The 19,219-nt window shown below is 38.9% G+C and overlaps 1 protein-coding gene across 1 annotated transcript in view; it reads left to right on the plus strand.

Annotated features, from left to right (window-relative positions):
- The window catches only part of LOC132352710 (phospholipid-transporting ATPase IB), a 441,016-nt gene that overhangs the window by 275,066 nt on the left and 146,731 nt on the right, over positions 1-19,219 (plus strand). Inside the window, exon 29 of the mRNA XM_059903398.1 lies at positions 13,550-13,624. Within this exon, the coding sequence (XP_059759381.1) occupies positions 13,550-13,624 (75 nt within the window). The remainder of the gene's footprint in view (positions 1-13,549; positions 13,625-19,219) is intronic.

A 19,219-nucleotide genomic window follows, 5' to 3' on the forward strand; every position in this document is an offset into this window, starting at 1 on the left:
AATATTTTTCTGTCTTCTCTGTACGTTTAATGTTCTGAAATTTGCAAAACGTGGGGAACGGGAGGGATCATCTTTCCTTTTATGTGCCTTTTCAACCTAGAGACTAGTTTTCTTTAATCTGGGAAATTTTCCTATATATATATATTTTTTCTAATATCATCCTCCATTTTCTGCATTTTGTCTTTCTATAGCTTAGTCATATATTGAACCTTCTGGATTTATCTCCCAAGCTGCTTATATTTTCTTTAATATTACTCTGTCTTATTCTTTGCTCTTTTAGAGATTCCTTGTCTTATCTGCTAGCCCCATTATTGAGGTTTTTTAAAAATATTAATGTTTTAACTTCTTTTTAATTTGCAAGTGCTTTCTTTCTTTCTCCCCCTACTTTTAGAGTAACATTCCGATCTCAGTTTATAGATGTAATATCTTCTCATATCTCTTTGAGGATGTGAAATAAAATTTATTTGAAGTTTTCTTTTGTTCCTGTATTTATCTCTATTTTGTCTAGTTTATTTTTTTCTGTTTTTTGAAATTTCTTTGTAGAAGCTCCAATATGTGGTTTTAGACTTTCTTTGATTAGCTCTTTTATTTCTTATTTACATATTGTAACGTTCATCAAATACTGTAAACATTGAAACACTGAATAAATTAATACATTTCAGATGATCATAAAATTAATGTACACTCGTAATTTGGCCCTGCAGTGAAAGGTGACAGCATTTTCCATTGTTTATCACATTTATTTTCCTCTCCTGAAAGGATTTCCAAAAAAAGTTATGAAAATAACTGAGAACAAACTTCTTAGCAAATCTAGATAATGACAAGCACTATGCCTGTTCCTTCATATCCTATTGTGAAAAAGGGTTTTCTATTGTGCAAGTATAAAGAATGCATCATTATTACTATGTATGTGCATACATCCTTGGGTAGCAATCAAGAGGGCTTTCTCTGGAATGAATTCTTGAGTTTTTCCCAGATGTTAATAATTAACTGTGTTATATATAAGATTCAAGTTAAATTGTATATTAGCTTATTTAGTGGAAGTCTAAGATTGACAAGCATCTGTAGCAAGAAAGGCTATTTTGAGAATTTAACTCCCCGTAAAATACATACCAGGCTGTAATTAGTGCCTTCAGCACTTGCTGATACTCTGTCTACATTAATGTTCTAGGCCTTTTAGCAAGACTGAAAAATATTTCTGCTGGTTGTTAAACTGTTATTCTGAAATCATAAATACATACACTTAAACTAGGCAAGTTGCTATATCAATGCCTCAAAATTATTTTAAATTATGTTTTAAATGTTAATAATGCCATAATTAAACAAAAGGCAATAAAATGCCATCAGAGTAGTTTGACTGCTTTGAATTTATTGAGGAAATATTCCTTCTGAAAATAAAAGCTGAGAAAAGGGGGAAGAAAAAGGAAAAAGTGTTCAAGAAGGTTTTGCATGGGAAGCTGTAAGTCTCATTCACCAGCGTCGCTCCTCCTTATACTGACAACTTTGTAAGGCCTGGGGCAGATGTGTGGTGTTGACTGAGAGAAGTGATGCTTCTGATGATATTTCCCGTTCTAATTCATTCAGAGATCCTGAGATTAAACCTACTGAAGCAGCTCTCAATTTGGGGCATTTGAGGAAGCTGCCACTTGTCAGGGCCCCAAACTGATAGTTAGGAACTTTGAACATCACAGCTGGGACAAAGGGCAGGGTAGGCGAGTGCTTTTACAAAGTGTGGCATGATTTCAGCTTCTGTCTCATGTGGTGTTTGCTACGATTGTACAGGCAGGGTTGTTGGACTAACTTGATCTCATCTGTAACCTTTTTCCCCGTAGCTCCCTGCCACAACCCCCAGAGCGATGGTTCTGGACCAGATTTTGTGCCTTGTTCTGGCCAGTCATGTAGAAGTGAAAGCCTCTGAGTAGACTTCCAGAAGTGCCTGGCCCGTGAATAAATATTTACTTAGGGTTAAAATAAATGAGCTATAAACTTTAAGTACCATTTATAAAATGTAATGCACAGTGCCTTTGCTTTGCTTCTGTCTTTGGCCCTTGATCTGTAAATGCTGCTGTCACCCAGAGGCCCGTCCATGGATTTCCTCTTTCTTCCTGACACAGTGTCCCTCACTGGATGACTTCTTCTCCCGTTGATGTGATTACTATCTATTTACTAATATTACAAACATTTTCCTTGTATAGATTCTCCCCTGAGCGTCAGCCTTGCACTGTGACTTTCTCCCTGGAGAGCCCACAGGTACTGCACATTTAACACGCCCCCAAAACAAACTCGTCTTCTACCCTCTCACCTCCAAGCTTCACCTCTGGTTGTGGTCATTACTAACCCTTAGGGAAATGCAAACCAAAACCACAGTGAAATACCAATTCACAGTCATTAAGATGGCTACTATTTTTTTTAAAAAACACAGAAAATAACAAGTGTTGGTGAGAAGATAGAGAAATTGGAACCTTTGTGCCTTGCTAGTGAGAAAGTAAAATGGTGCAGCCACTATGGAAGACAGTATGGAAATTCCTTAAAAAGCTGAACACATGGCATTACCGTATAATCTAGCAATTCCACTGCTGGATATATGCCCGAGAGGATCAAAAGCAAGGACTTGAACAGTTACTTGAACATCAGTGTTCACAGGAACATTATTCACAGTATCCAGAAGGTGGAAGCAACCCAAGTGTCCATCAGCGATTGAATAGATAAGCAAAACGTGGTCTATGCATACAATGAAATACTATTCAGTCCTCAAAAGGACTGAAATTCTGCTAATTGCTACCACATGGATAAACCTTGAAAACATTATGATAAGAGGCATAAGGCAGACACATAAAGGACAAATATTGCATGATTCTATTCATATGAAGTAAGTGGAATAGTTAAATTCAGAGAGACAGAAAGCAGAACAGTGGTTACCAGAGGCTAATGGGAGGAGGAAACGGGCAGTTGCTGGTTCTGGGAACCGTTTCAGTTCGGAGCAGTGAAAAAGTTCTGGAGATGGACGGTGGCGATGATTTTACAACAGTGTCAGTGTACTTAATGCCACTGAACTGTACACTTAAAAATGGTTCAAATGGTAAATGTTATGTATATTTTACCACAATAAAATACTTCTGATTCATCCCAAACTTGTCCTCAACCAGAGTGAGGTCTTTAAGGGCAAGGACGGTGTCTGCTTCACCTTTTCGACTGCTGCACGTAGGACAGAGCATAATTTGAGGCAGGGTCTTAGTAAACAGTTCGATAACTGAACTTTTAAAAATACATATGATTTTTCTAATCCTTCTCTGAGAGAGTAGACAGACCTTTCCCCCCACTTTCCAGAACAAGTAAATAAGGAAAAGAAATGTCACACCTCGCCCAGGTTGCAGGCATCAAGTGGCTGATGGGGATGGAGAGACGGTATCAAAAGTCTCTTGCCTTCTTACATCCCTGGTCTTCGGAGCCAGGCATTAAATCTTACCATCCATATGTTAAGAGCATTCCTTTATCGGTTATAAAACACATGTTCTCAGATACTCGCCATAGGTCCTATCCATAAACGGAATGATCTTATGCATATTTCTGCTACCCCTTCTGTAATAAACCCCCTGCCACTGTTCCAACACCAGGAGGTTGGAAACAACTGTGTCATTAATGGATGAGAACAGATCCTAACCAGTGATCCCAGATGAAAAGCTTCATTATTTCATTACTAGCCTCCAGGGCGATTTGGTCTCCTCTAACACTGGAGCACGGGATTTGGGCTGAGAGTCTGAGCCTTGAACTATTAAAAAATGTAAGTAGTCCTTGACACAATTTGGAGCAATTACATTCTATTGTGCCAAGAATTCCTTATTAAAAATCGATTTAATTGTGCGTACTCCATCTGGTCGGTATTATGATCTTTTATGGGAAGGAAACACGATTCTGTATTTACCTGATGGTCCATAGGATAAGCATGTCATTTGGTAGCCCTGAAAAATTAAGGAAACATTGAAAGTGTTTACCAGATTTCCCGTTATTAACTTGTGGGACTTTTGAGCTGTAAGATTCAATGTCTTACATCGTTTGGGATTTTAATGGAAAAGAAAATGTTTAAACTGAAGCAAGACAATTTCTACGTGCACATCACATGCTATATTTATTTGCATGTGATAATTTCTCTTTTATACTTTTGACATTCTAATCCCTTTAAACATAACTTAGATGGTCATATTAGTATTAATTTGTGTGTTTTTTTTTTCAAAAACTCTGGATAATGAAAGGTGAGAGGCTTACTTTTGTCTGCTGGGTCGATTTCAACCATATTAACGAAGAACTGTGTGATTTCAGCTTAAAATACTGCAGGGAAATGTTTTTAAAACCAGAGTGATTGCATTTTGTTATGTGGTGTGTTTTTCAAAGGAGTTTATAGCTTAATCTGAAAAGGAGCCTTAACTTCCTTGCATGGCATTAGAGGCTTAAGACTGAATCATTTTGTTCATAAGTTTTTTTGAACTGCTGACGTGCTTATAGTTGTGAAGTATTTTGTTCCTGTCACAATCTTAAACTGTCAACAGCATGGTTAGTTACCTTAAATATTGATTTGATTCTGAATCACCTTAACTTTCGATGTTTTATTTTTTTTAAAGTCACTGATTCATTATGCAGGGTCTACTGTTACTAACTATAACAGTCTATCAAACACCTATTTGGTAGCAGCTACAATATCTTTAATTGTCTCTGTGCCCTGATTTCCTCATTTGTGAAATGCAGACCATGCCTATTTGTTAGGGTTGCTAGGAGCTTTAAATGAGATACTGTACTCCATTTAGAAGGTTCTGCTCGAAGGTTCTGTGCAGAGTAGGCATTAAATACACATTAGCTTTTATCATCATTATCAAAACTAAAAATGACGGTTCTGTAGTGTGTGGTTTTCTTTCCATTCATTCATTAAAAATGAAGTTTGGGAAAGGTGTGGGGAGGAATAAATTAGGAGTTTGGGATTAACAGTACTCTATATAAAATAGATAATCAGCAAGGACCTACTCTATAGCACAGGGAACTCTACTCAATATTGTGTAATAACCTATATGGGAAAAATATCTAAGAAAGAATAGATACACGTATATGTATAACTGAATCACTTTGTTGTATACCTGAAACTAACACAACATTGTAAATCAGCTATACTCCAGTATAAAATAAAAAGTTTTTAAACATGAAGCTTGGGGGGGATTAAGGAAGCTGCCCTGATCACGTAGCAATTCAGTGAATGGAATTGATATAATCTTTGGCTGCATGCATCTCACAGATGGTGGGGTAGACAGGTAACAAGGCAACAGAAAGTGCCGGAGAGAAATGAACACGGTGGAGTGACAGAGTAACAAGGGCTTCTCCTCTACATAATTCTTGAAAGGAGTGCTTATTTGTTGTATGGTAGCAGTGTATAAAGGAAAAATAACTTCCTCTCAGCTGCCTTTATTTCTGCACTAGTAGTCAATAGCTTCCATGCTTTTCTTTGCATTCATAAAAATACGTAAACATGAGGCATTTTTGTTGTGGTTTTACAAGAAATGGATTCTATACGCATTACTCTGTAACTTTCTTTCTTGTGTTGGTTTGCCTTGAAAAAATCCCTAGAAGTTTTGTAAGTATGTGGTGTTTGCTGCTAGCATTGGGCCTGTCCAGGACTGACCCATAAAGAAAAACTCTCCAAAGATTTCAGAGACGAAGCCCAGCCTGTTTATTACCATAGTCTTCATTTAACCCTGGCCACTCAATCCCATATTTATTGGGCAAAAGATACTGGAGGGGAAGTTCCTAGGGTATCTTGCTACTACTGTTATTTTTGTGCTGTTATTATTTTTGTATTTCTGATAATCCTTACCCTATAATAGCATCCCTGATTTTTTTTCCCTTAATTTCCTGTCTACCTGCCTAATGACTTACCTATTCATTTTGCCTTTTCTTTTGTCAATCTCATACTGTTTCTTTGGCATACATTCCTTCATTTACATACGTATAGATTTTACATTTTAAAAGACAGGATTGCTGCATTTATCCCCTAATAAAGAACTTTAAGGGATTTTCCCCTATGCTTTTTGTTTTGTTTCCCCCTGTTAACAGTACTGCAAAACAAGATATGTTTTTATATACAGGTGCCTTTTATTTATGAGAAATGAACTTCTAAAAATAGAATTTCTAGATGAAGTGTACGCTTCTTTTTTATCCTAATGCATACTGCCAGATCGAATTCCAAAAAGATTATAGCCCTTTGACTTTTAAACAGATATCTTTAATCAGCTCAGACCTGACTGCATGATGTTGCTGCCACTTTAGTGAGAAACCGTATGGCTAATTTATTTAATTACTCTCTGTAGGGTACTTTTCCACTTCAGTCCTCTACCGTGGGTCTTGGAAGAGCGGAGTAAATTGAGGAACAGTTCCCCCCATTCCCGGATGAAGCAATCATCCAAGTATGTGGCTGGGAGCTGAGAATCTGAGCAGCGGCAGGTCCAGCTGCCAAGGTGGTACAGTGGCGGCTGGGACCCGTAGACAGGAGTCTGTGCAATTAGCCAGGACGGTTACTGCATTTTTGGCAGCGGAGCAGCAGTTAAAGCAAAGAAGGATCTTTTTCCAAGAAGGAAAAACCATTTAATAAGTTTGGGTCAGTTCGCTCATAACAGCGCTACATTTGAGCAGGAGAAACCCCAGGAGCTTGGCAAACCATCACTACTGGCCAGTCTTCCTCCCAGCTCAAAAGTCTGAGGCCGTCCAGGCAGAACCTGGCTCTCTGCTTTGACTGTATCCATTTAATAGCATTCCTAGTTAACAGAGTGAAAGCAGAGGAATCTTTGCCCCCTTAATCCAGAAGCGTAAGATTTAGTGGCTGTAGAAGCCATGGTCCAAGTAACTGCACAGCAGAGGGGGCGGGCAGTCTGTCTGTATTGCGGGCTGTGTGCTTGGGCGTGCAGCTTGAAACCGTGGTCCTCCAAAAATGACATTGATGTTTACGAATGGCGCAGTGCTTTCTTTTTTTGTAGATAAATCAACATTTGTATATGACTAACCAGTGTGAAAGTCTGATTTTATAGTGTGTCAGGGAGCCATCGTGTACCTGTCCTGTGAATAAATAAAGTAAAAACTCAGTACGTTTACATAAATATTTTAAAATACGGTGTGTTCTCCTACTTTTTCCATTTCACCTAGGGAAATCTTGCCAAAATAAAATCAAGTTTGAGTGTTTACAGTGTAAGAGAAAACCAGCTCATGGATTTTGAAATTAGGAGATGAATTGTGTTTGTTTTGTTTATTTAGGTTTTAATTTTTTCTCTCCCAAATAAATCTTTCCAATGAAATAAACAGGTCTGATCATCTAATGATGGATTATTTGAATGAAGATTGAAATTGAATTGGAAATGTTGAAAATGAGCTGCTTTATACTTTTCAAAAAGCTACGGCACCTGTAACTGATAAAAATCAGGACAAACATATCAAAAATCTTTGAACACGTGGCCCAGCCAGTGCCAACTTGGACAGAATCAGAACACTGGCTACTTAGAGGAAATATCTCAACATTCAACTAATCAAGGATGTTAATCTGAAGTAAAGATTGAAAATTGTGACATGGTTAGGATTGCTCAGAGCAAAGGTTAATGCTGAGAAAGAGAAGCTTGACTTCTTAGGATCTTTTCCCCTTACTGTGTATTTTCAACAACTAGAATGTCATAGTTATATGAAATTCACTCTCAGTCTTTAAAGTGATTTCTCATTAATAATTTATCAAGATATGTTTCTGGTTTAGGGATCTAATTTTGTCAAGTTCTGCATTCACATGCATTGCTACCACGGCCTCTAAAGAGTAAAGCCTGTGGTTCTATGTATGAGGCGTCAAGCTAGAGAGTAGTTACTCAAAAAGAAGCGAACGTTTCTGAATCCTCACCGACTACACACAGATTTAATCATGGCTTCCTGCAGTCTGTCCCATGGCGTTATTTTGCTTATGACAAACAGGTTACAGCATTATTTCGAAGTTTTATCAGGTTGACCTAATGAACCTATTTCTTTCATCCAGGGTTTCTCAGTAGTGGCACTCTTGACATCTTGGACCAAATAATTCTTTGCTGTAGGGAACTCTCCCGGGCATTGTAGGATATTTAGCAGAATCTTTGGCCTCTACCCTCTGGATGTCAACAGTACCCTCAGAACAGTTTCCAGACATTGTCAAGTGTCTCAAAGGCAAAATCAACGCTAGTTGAGAATAACTGCTCGAAACAGTTATCTAAATAAAACATGAACGTGTTTAAAAAGTTCAAAATAGTACGAGAGGTATGAGTGAGTCTCCATACTACCACCTAGAGAACACTTCTGCTACCTCAAGATAATGAACATGAACAGTTTCTTATGGGTCTTCCAGAAAGTCGCCATGCATATGAGAGTGTATACACCTGCTCTGCATAATCATGACCACTCAACATATACCTTGATATTTTTCGTGTAATAATATATCAGTGAGAGTTTTGTAATTACCATGCTCACAGACCTATATTGCTCTTTTTAATGTCTGCATAGTATTTCATTGCTATGGATGGATTATATCCGTTTAACTAGCTACCAATATACGTGCAGGTTCTAATTTCTTATCCTTCCAAATAATGCCATGGTAACATGCTTGTATTTTTATGTTGAATACTGTGTGATTATAGCTATAAGATACAGAGTATGTTCCTAAAAGTGGAATTGCTGGGTCAAAGGAAAAATATATTAAACATATTTGTGGACAATGCTATATTACCATCTGGGTATAAGGGTAGCTATTTTCTCAGGTCATCAAGCTTTTAAATCTTTGCCCATTTGTTGGGTAAAAAATGATATCCCTTTGTGTGTATGTTTCATAAAAAGTGAGATTTCCTACATTTATAAGTGGTTTTGTGTCTTGCGATCACACTGCCTGTATATTCTTTGCCTGTTTTCCTAACAGCTTGTTGGGCATTTTCTTTCTCATTTGTAGGAACTCTTTATATAGTAAGGAAATTAGGTCTTCACAGATGTTACAAATATATGTGTACTGTTTATTCATCTTCTTTCAACTTTGTTAATATTTTTTGCTATAGAAATGAATTGTTTCAAATTTATTCCTCTTTTTGTTTGATTTCTGAGCTTGTCATACAGAGAGTCAGTTTCACATACAAAAAATAACTTTTTTTTCCTGTTTTCTCCTAATGCTTTGAGTTGGTTTTTTATGGTTAAGTGTTCAAGCCATCTGTGATTAGTTTGAGTATATGGAGTGAGACCACAATACTATACAGGTGTAACTTTTCCTATATAGAATGGTAATTTATTATACGTTAAAGGGCATTTCAACAGAGTGAGATAAAGGTGGTTTATTAACCGAATGCTGTTGACATAATTGCCTCATATTTGGGTACAAAATAATGAAGCTGGATCCATACTTGGTGCTTGCAGGGAACCAGTGGACGGCCATTGCAGCTCCATGAGGAAAGGCAGTGACCTCAGAATGGCAGGCGAGGGCCTTGTCCACTGTACGGCTTTGTAAGTTAGGGTCATGAATTCAATCTTATTCGAATAGTGTTTCTTTTTCACATTTCTCTTGTACTTAGCATATATTTGGGGGTTTATATTTTTATCCATTCAGCATTTTTAAATGTATTATTAATATAACAGACAAATTTGGTATTACTTTTGTCATCATGTTTTATGTTATGTTTTCAGCTCTTGATATTTCTTTGGTTTCTACCTTTTGCTGAAATTCTCGTCATGCTTTATTTCCCTAAGGACTTGTGAACATTCACTGCTGACTTCTGGTGTTGTCTACTGTGCCCGAGAAACATGAAGCCAACTTGACTTTTCCCCTCGTAGGCTAATTGCTTTTTCTGCCTGAATATATTAAAGAACTGATCCTATAAAATTTTAAAACTCATTAATTCATATATCAGGGCTTGCGTGGCTGTTGATCTTTGTGTGGCCGTTGTTTTGTTTCCTGGGGACAAAAGGTGTCTTCTCTATTTATTGGCTGATTAAGGTTTTAGAATATTTCAGGAATTTTTCTTCTATTATATCTTCGAACATTTGTTTCTATTCTTTTTTTTTAATACCTTTTTAAAAATAAATTTATTTATTTTATTTATTTATTTTTGGTTGCGTTGGGTCTTTGCTGCTGCGTGCGGGCTTTCTCTAGTTGCAGCGAGTGGGGGCCTCTCACCATGGTGACCTCTCCCGTTGCAGAGCACGGTCTGTAGGTGTGCGGGCTCAGTAGTTGTGGCTCACGGACTCCAGAGCGCAGGCTCAGCAGCTGTGGCACATGGGCTTAGCTGCTCTGTGGCATGTGGGGTCCTCCCGGACCAGGGCTTGAACCTGTGTCCCCTGCATTGGCAGGGGGACTCCCAACCACTGTGCCACCAGGGAAGCCCTCTCCTTTGTTTTTTTTAAGGTACACCTTTTGGGGTTTTTGTTGTTGTTGTCATCTTTGGAAGGCAGTCAGTTTCTCTTAAATTCAATGTTAACTTTTGTCCATTGCTCAGTTTTCTCGAGCCTGCCCTACTCTACCCTGACTGGTTTCAGCAGTGTCCATTCTGGGTTTTATTTCCATGGCCTTTATCTGTCATATCGACCTTTCCTTATTTGTCTCCTTCTTTGATATCTTACACATCTTATTTTAGCTCTTGTTTCAATGAAAGGCCACATATTCTTCAGCTCTTTTCGCCTTGTCAGGAGCATTCAAAATATTTTTCTGTGCTTTGACCTGGTTCTTTCTGTGGAGATTGTTTCATATTATTATCATTTATTTACATGTCGTATTCTTTTGTTTATATTTTTTCTTTGTTATTTTTTGATGATGTCTGGGGGAGGGGGCTTCACAGTCTTTTCAGAACACTTTCTCATCAGTGTCTGTCTCTTCCGCACTGGTCACCTGTCACTTTGTAGTAATGACCACCTCCCTCGCCACCATTTCTTCTCCTCAGGTGAGTCGGAGGCCTCTATGCCTCACAGGGAATTTCTGTGCATCACAGGTTTTCTGTTAGGTGAATTTGCATTTATTTCTTTTCACTTTACCTCGATTGGTATCTGCTGAGTTGATTGCTCTTTGCTCCTTCCCGTGCCCTGCCATTCTCGGCAGTCACTTCTGGGGGGAAAAGGCATTTGTGTGCACATTGCCCTTGAACTGCAGTTTGCCTGCTGTGTTGAATTGAACCAGGGACCTCAGCCATGACTCATGCCTATCTCACCCTCTAAATAAGAGCTGATTCAGCTCTTTCTTGGGTTGTTCCACCTCTTTGTTGGAAACCTTTTCACTCTGAAGGTTTTGTCTGCTGTTGACATTCTCCCTTGATTTGATCCTACGTCATCATATTTATCAGCTTCTATTCTGTGTCATTTGTAGTTTTAATTAAGGCTATCTCATAATTTAATTGAAAATAACTTCCATTTTCAATTGTTTTGCTGCTTTCTACTGGTATTAGGGAGGGGAGGACAGTAAAAACAGTACTACTCTACCTTCAGCAAAAGGCACTACTACTATTAACTGAATTAAGCAATAAAATAGCTGTGTTCACTAGATATTTATCAATGTTCTCTCTATTGTTTGAATAGGAGAATAGAAAAGTATAACACAATCTTGGGAAAATTAGGTTAAGACCCTTGAAGCACTTTATAAATATGCTTGAATCAGGTGTGGATCAGCCCACTCATTGCACTAAAAGTTTGGTTGGAGTACTGATTGCCGAGACCTCATGTGATAGGGAGGCCGTGCAAATAAAATTGTTGTTTTAGGGATGGCTAATATTTGGATAGGTGTGGTAACAGTATTCTGAGTGCAGAGCAGAGCACAAACTTCTGATTCTTAGTTCTCCACCAATATTTCTTCACTGAGAATAGCCAGGCCTCACGGGGACCTCTGGGGAGGTAGTTGAAATGAAGAGTAAATAGGAGTGAGGAAGGGTTTTTGAAGGTCAGCAAGCTTATCTTAGATTTCGGAGGGATCCCTGGTAGTCCTTTGAATGAGGGAATGAGATGATGAAAGCTGTGCTAAGAAAACTCTGTCTGGCAGTTGAATTGAGGTATTTCGTTCAATCCCACTGGGACATGGTGAGTGAGTCCCTGTTTGTACCAAGCACCCTACTGGGTACAGTTGTGCAAATTTGGGAACAATTCCTGGCTCAGGAAACTTAGTCTGAGGGAGTCAAGAAACTGACTTAGAGAAATCTGACTTTAGTAAAATGTCAGTAGCAGAGTTGATCTCAACCCAGATTATTATGGGGTGGCTGTTCCGTGTTGCCGGAGTCCTTCCACTGTAGTAATGGATTCAGTCTGTCTTGATATTACACCACTAAGGTGGATTCTGTGATTAGCATGGGGTACATTAAAGTCTACCCCACATCACCGGGATCCTGCTGTATGACATAAATTCAGCTGAATTTTAAACAGCGGCGTTTTGTATCCCGTATTTCTGTATTTGCTTTTTTCTAAATCAGGTTTCCATCCAGCCTCCTTATGGCTCGCCCATCTTCTGCTTCACTCTCACCACCTCCATATCTTCTCCTAATTATACCTGGTAATGGTTCCTTCTCTAAGATAATTTTTTTTCTTTCTTCTTTTATAAATTTATTTATTTTATTTATTTATTTTTGGCTGTGTTGGGACTTTGTTGCTGCACGCGGGCTTTCTCTAGTTGCGGTGCGTGGGCTTCTCATTGCGTTGGCTTCTCTTGTTGCGGAACACAGGCTCTAGGCGCGCGGGCTTCAATAGCTGTGGTACACGGGCTCAGTAGTTGTGGCACACGGGCTTAGTTGCTCCGCGGCATGTGGGATCTTCCCGGACCAGGGCTCGAACCCGTGTCCCCTGCATTGGCAGCAGATTCTTAACCACTGCACCACCAGGGAAGTCCCAATAATTTTTTTTTTGTCGTTCATGTCCCTGGCACTTTGCTCTGCACTTGTTTTTATGTCAGTCTTGCCTAATCAGAATTATGGTCTACTTGAAGATATAATCTGTACTTAGTTTATTTATACATCCCATGTTACTCCAAAAGATGATTTGAGCATGTTTCTTTCCTATTATTGTGTGTTGCCCTTTGCTGAGGTGGTGGACATTTGATCAAGGAGGGTCAGTATTTTATGAGCTAAGAACACACATGACCAACAGAGGAGTTTCTGTGTTTTTTTATTTATTTTTATCTATTTGAAAGTCCTACAAAGATAAATCATATTTATCGAGTCAACTTTATAGGAAAAAGAACATGAAGTTGAGACCCTTCCAGTATTGAGAAAGTGTTGACACAAAACATATTAGATGTAAATTAAACATAAATTGCTTTTCTGTAAATATGTACATGCTACCTCTTAAAATCGATGTACGCCTTAAGTGTAAATTTTCCTTAAAATATTGGTATTTGTGATATTGGGAATCTGTATTTTATGAAAGAGCAACGGCTGCGGTCCTCTGGCTCTTTATCTCTCGGCAGCTGTGTCCAGCTGGTGGTCCACAATCCCCACTACTCCTTCAGTGAATGGAAACATTTAGGTCAATATTGATATAAAACTTCATGAACTTTTTTCTCTTTCAGCTTTGGTTCGCCTTTGTTAATGGATTTTCTGGGCAGATTTTATTTGAACGTTGGTGCATCGGCTTGTACAACGTGGTAAGCCTTCTCCATCTCTCTCTGATGGCATGCAGAGCTGCGCTGTTTGTGTCTGGGAAGTGTATCTAAGTCCCTCATCTGCATCCATGGCGGGCAGCACAAATACATCTTTAGGGCCTTGTTGCTGCAACACATCCTGCAGAAGCCCAAACTCTCCACACATGGTTTCAATCATAGCAGATCATTCTTGAATAACCCCATGAAATTATTAACCCATATATCTTGAAAATAGACCCTTGTTACCTCCTGACTAAATGCCTGGGCAACATTTCCATGTTTTTAGCTCAAGAAAAAAATTTCTGAACTACGTCTAAACACATTCCACTCCATAATTTTATTTCTGAATTCTTAAACATATGCGAATATACAGTATGTAACCTGGTGACCTTTTTGTCCTTCTTAAAAGCATATCTGTCCTTGTGGAAGAATGTTTTCTCCCACAGTTAGTGCTAAAATAATGAATTCTGACTTCCAGCTCCCATGGCGAATGGTAATCAGCTTATTTGGTATTTTTCGTGATTTTAGAGTTCTGTTTTCATTACTTGACTGTAATGAATTCAAAAGCTAGAAATAAATATAAACTATAGACTAAAATGACTATGTAGCTACTTAGTCTTTTGTTTTACTGGCAAGGGGGTGTAGCTTGGTGCTGTAGAGACCCGAGTATACCACATTTCTTGAGTTGCACTTTCACCACTGTTTTGGACCCTAACTCTGACATTCTCTGCCCTGGGGGAGTTTATACTCTGAAGCAGCCATCATAGGTAGGCATAGATGGAAGTTACCAGACATACAATAAAATAAATCGTGGTGCTGTAAATATTTACAACTTGTATATACATTCGTGGCTGGATATTCAAATCGTCCATCTACTCAGACTCCGCCCCCGACACACCCTTTTTTAGTAGCTGCTCTGCTAGGTGTTATGTATAAAATGCTGCATACAACACGTTGCTTCAGCCCTTTATAGCTCGACAGGTTAAGAGGGTCACGTGTAGACTAAGATGCTGCCGAACCAAGTTCAGATCTTGGGTTTAGACAGCATTCATAAGATGGTAACTGTGTTACTCACTACAAAGTACACTAGTACATTTGTTGCTAATAATTATGCCCCAAAAGACAAAACTGACAGGTGATGAGAGCAGGGCTGAATTGATGGCCGTTTATCACCTATGCTTGAAAAGCTACTCTGACCCCCTACCACATGGAAAGGGGCTCCAGGGCCTCCCCTTGGACAGATGGTTAACTTTGCAGGACTTAAAAGTGTTTTGAGTAGGTTAAAATTATGTGACCGTTTAGGGGGAAATATACTGACTGCTCCATAGTGATTTAGTGTTGGAAAAGGCCAACCCAGGCCCACATACGTACTTGTAATTAGAAGGCTGAGACCTAGGAGGCTATGTTTAGCGCTAAGGACCGAAATACATGTCACTGGTTACACAATGAATGGATTTTAGCCCCCTTTTCATGCTCAGGCAAGAGTGCTAGGTTCTTTCCTTAGCAGTCTGCAGTCTTGGGCAGTTCAGATTCATCCAACAAACTCATACTGAGTGGCTGTTACACATCAGATGCCGATAGGCTGTAGGATGATGTTGGTCAAAATATGGTCCCCAGACCACTTGCATGAGAAGCACCAGGATTTCTTTGAAGGTGCAGATTCCCGAGCACCATCCTGACTTAACAAAGAGTTTCTCAGAGGTACTGAGAAGCAAAACAAAAATTTAAATAAAACTCTCTAGCAGTGGCTACCCACATTAAAGTTTAAGACCCACGATGACCTCTGATCCCTAGGGTTGGGGATATGTTTTATACCCTTTGTGTCCTCCAGATGAGAGAGAATATCGCAGCAGAGAAGTGAATTCCCAGGTGAAATGGCTCTGTGACCACGGGGGCACGGTACCAGTGTGGGAGACGGTCACCAGGGAGTGGTGGCAGAGTTGGGACAGTCAAATCCAGTGGGGTCAGAGGGTCATTGGCCTCCACAGTCCATCAGTGGAAGGGCCAAAGCTTTTGAGGACTTGGAAGTCTGCCCCCATAGCAATTGTCTTGGTAACTTTTGTTTGAAATAAATAGAAACTTAGAGAAGAGTTGCAAAAAAGAGTACAAAGAACGATATACCCAGACTCATCAATTATTGGCCTTTTGCCTACCATTTGCGTCTCTCTCAAGACACGCACACATGTGCGTACGTAGGCTCGCGTGCACATACACTCCAACACGTATATTTCTGAGCCAGTTGGGAGTCAGTTAAGACATCATGCCCCTGCTGTTCATCCTTTAGTGCATAGCTGGACCATTCTCTTACATAACCACAGTATAATGATCAAAATCATAAAATTTAACATGGATACAATACTACTGTCTAATCCGTACTACCCCATATTCCAATTTTGTGATTACTCTTCTATTTAGCATTTGCTTCCACTCCAGGTCTCTCCACAGAGACCCAGTGCAAGAGGCAGTTTGTGACATCTGAGACATTGCCACTGACCCCTCTTCTGGGCTGGAGTCTCCCTTGCCATTTTCTTTCTTTTTTTTTTTTTTTTTTACATCTTTATTAGAGTATAATTGCTTTACAATGGTGTGTTAGTTTCTGCTTTATAACAAAGTGAATCAGTTATATCCCTTGCCATTTTCTTCAAGCAGTATTGCTTTTTTCCTTTTCGGTACTTAACGCTTCATGTTTGATTCCCCAAGCCAGCTAAACTAGAAAGTCATCGTTTCTCAGTCTAATTCTCAGAGCAGATTACATAGCATTGAAACTCCTCCATCTCCCAAGGTCATGAATCAGTGCCATCCTATTAGATGCTCATTATATCCATAGTCAAATTTCTACATCATTTTAGGTTATGAGTAGAATGAGACTACAGAGGCTACCAGTAACAAAAGCTACCATGATCAAATGGATTTCAGCTACATTTTATCCATTTTTTAGTGAAGAGATAACTCTTTAACACTGTTTCAGAAAATATATCCTCCTTAATTTTATCAAGCCAGCAGAATTTGAAGAAAACTGAACCAGCCTTACTTATAAACATAAATATAAAAATTGTAAATAAGATATCAGCAAATAGAGTTCAACAATGTATCAAAAGAATAAAATATTTGACAAAGAAGGATTTATTTCAGGAATATAGGAGGCTCAAAATTTTTAAATGTTTCTAAGTATCACTGTATCAGCCAAAAAAAGAAGAAAAATGTGATCCCATCAGTAGATGGTGCAAAAGTCTTCGAGTCAATTCAGCTGCTGGTTCCAAAATAAGGACTCTAAATAATATAGGAAAGAAATAAGTCAATTAACTATAATGCAGACTATTTATAAAAAAACCAGTAGCGTATTGCCATAAATGGTAAAATTCTAAAATGATTTCATTTTAAATAAGAAATCAGTCAGGGATTCCTGCCATCACTATATAATTCAGCATTGTTTTGGAATTTTCAGCAACTGCCAAGAAAATTAAATAACTATTACAAATACTAGGAAAAAGTAAAATATTTCTGTGCTTATACAAATATGTGCACCAAAAATGGCCATGTTAAATATGTTCATATATGACTGTACATCTAAAAAACCCAAAACATACCAGTAAAGAAATACTAGAATGATAAGAAAATTTGATAAGGTGGCCAGATTCATAATAAAAACCCATAGTTTTTTTCTGTCCTGGCAATCACTAGCTTTTTTTTTTTTTTTTAATTCTAACAATGAGTACTTAGAAATGCAAGGAGAATAAAAATTCCTTTCAAAATAGCAATTAGAATTATACATTGCATAGGAATAATTTTTATAGTACCTACATGAAAAACACCCAAAATCTTACCTAAGTATATGCAACAAGATTTAACCAAATGGAAAGTCATACTATTTCCTTGTATGGGAAGACTTAGTATCATAAAAAACTTAGTATCAACCCTTCCAAAATTAGTATATAAATTTATGTGATTCCATATAGAATCCCAATGGATGATTGTTTGGGGGGTGGGGGGAGAAGGGAATTGCATAAAATGATATTAAGGTATGAATGGAATTAACAGGCGTCTAAGAAAAAATATGCAAAGCATGTTCAAAAAAGACCAATCAGAAAGGTAGACTTATCTGAACATCTGACTATACTATAAAGCTGCCATAACCACATCAATGTGATACAGAGAACTGGACAAATAAGTCAGGGAACTTAGCACTAAAGTTGGTGGTCCAGGGAAATGTACATTTTTTAAAAGTAAGAGTCAACATCTTTAATTTTTCAAGCTGGAGAGTATTAAATAGAATATAACAAGCATTGCTGATAGGGAAGCAGGGAGAAGATTGTTGTCCTTTCTGAAGGGAGAGATAAACAATGGGAACCTTTTCTGAAAGCAGCCAAGCAGCATCCTCTAAAGTTTAAAATACATGTATTTTTTTTTTACCCTTACAGCCTACTTTTGGGAATCTTTCGCATAGAATTAAAAGATAAAGGATAGATGTTACAATACGATCTAGGTGTTTATTACATGATGTTTGTGGCAACAAAGAACTAGAAATAACATGAATGCCTGTTCATAGGTGATGGTTGAAAAACTATGATCCATCCATACTATGAAATATTATGTGAGCATGAAAAAGGTTGCTTCGGGGTCAAACCCAGGGTACTCGGGGACTTCCCATGGTGTATTGTTTAATGAGAAAAATAAGATGAAGAAAATGTGTTTGATGTCTTGTTTCTGTAAAACAAATAATGATCCCGAGCAGTGTGTGTGTAGAGGGGGAAGGGGTATGCTACAAGCTGGGTGAGAAATCTGGTAGGTTGTTAGACTGGTGATGTGATGGGGGAGAGGATTTGAAGTAGGTGGAAGGAGGAAGTCAAGTGAAAAAAGGAAAAGAAAAAATAAAGCTGGCTGTGTAAACAGTATGCAGATAGCTTCTTTAACCAAACAGTGAGGGCAAGTTTATATACTGAGTATGCAGAGCTTTTGAGATGTTTGTGGGGTGCTTTCCTCTAGCGTTTGTTATTGTGAGATGTGAATGCCACCACTCTGGATCTTTTTTTCTCCCTGAAATCTGTAGAACATTGACATCCCAGGGCTGTTTTCATCTCCTCTCCCGGGTGAAGATGGAGCTGCTGGTGAGTTTTATGGGCCTCACCCCACCGCAGCTCTACTTGTTTTATCCCAACAGACTTGGAAAAGGCTGACTCCTCTGGCCGGATGTTCAGGCTCCTGGGAACTGGTGTGCAATCAGAACTCTCGTAGAGACACACATCCAGTTCTCACGGCCCTGAGAGCTTGCTGGGCTTGTGGGTACAGACTTGCTTGATGCTGATGCAGAGTAGAGAGCAACCCGTGCACACACCCAAGGAGAAGGTGGTCCTCGGGTCTGCCGCACCGCCTGGGCTGGATGACACGCTTGTTCCAACCTTCTTCAACTATGTCACACGCTATAGAGGACAGGTAAAGGTAACAGTCTTAGGAAGCACCCTCCAAGGGACTTCCCTGGTGGTACAGTGGTTAAGAATCTGCCTGCCAATGCAGGGGACACGGGTTCGAGCCCTGGTCCGGGAAGATCCCACATGCCGTGGAGCAACGAAGCCCGTGCAGCACAACTACTGAGCCCATGTG

Source organism: Balaenoptera ricei, chromosome 18 (genome assembly GCF_028023285.1).
Source record: "Balaenoptera ricei isolate mBalRic1 chromosome 18, mBalRic1.hap2, whole genome shotgun sequence".
NCBI classification, from domain to species: domain Eukaryota; kingdom Metazoa; phylum Chordata; class Mammalia; order Artiodactyla; family Balaenopteridae; genus Balaenoptera; species Balaenoptera ricei.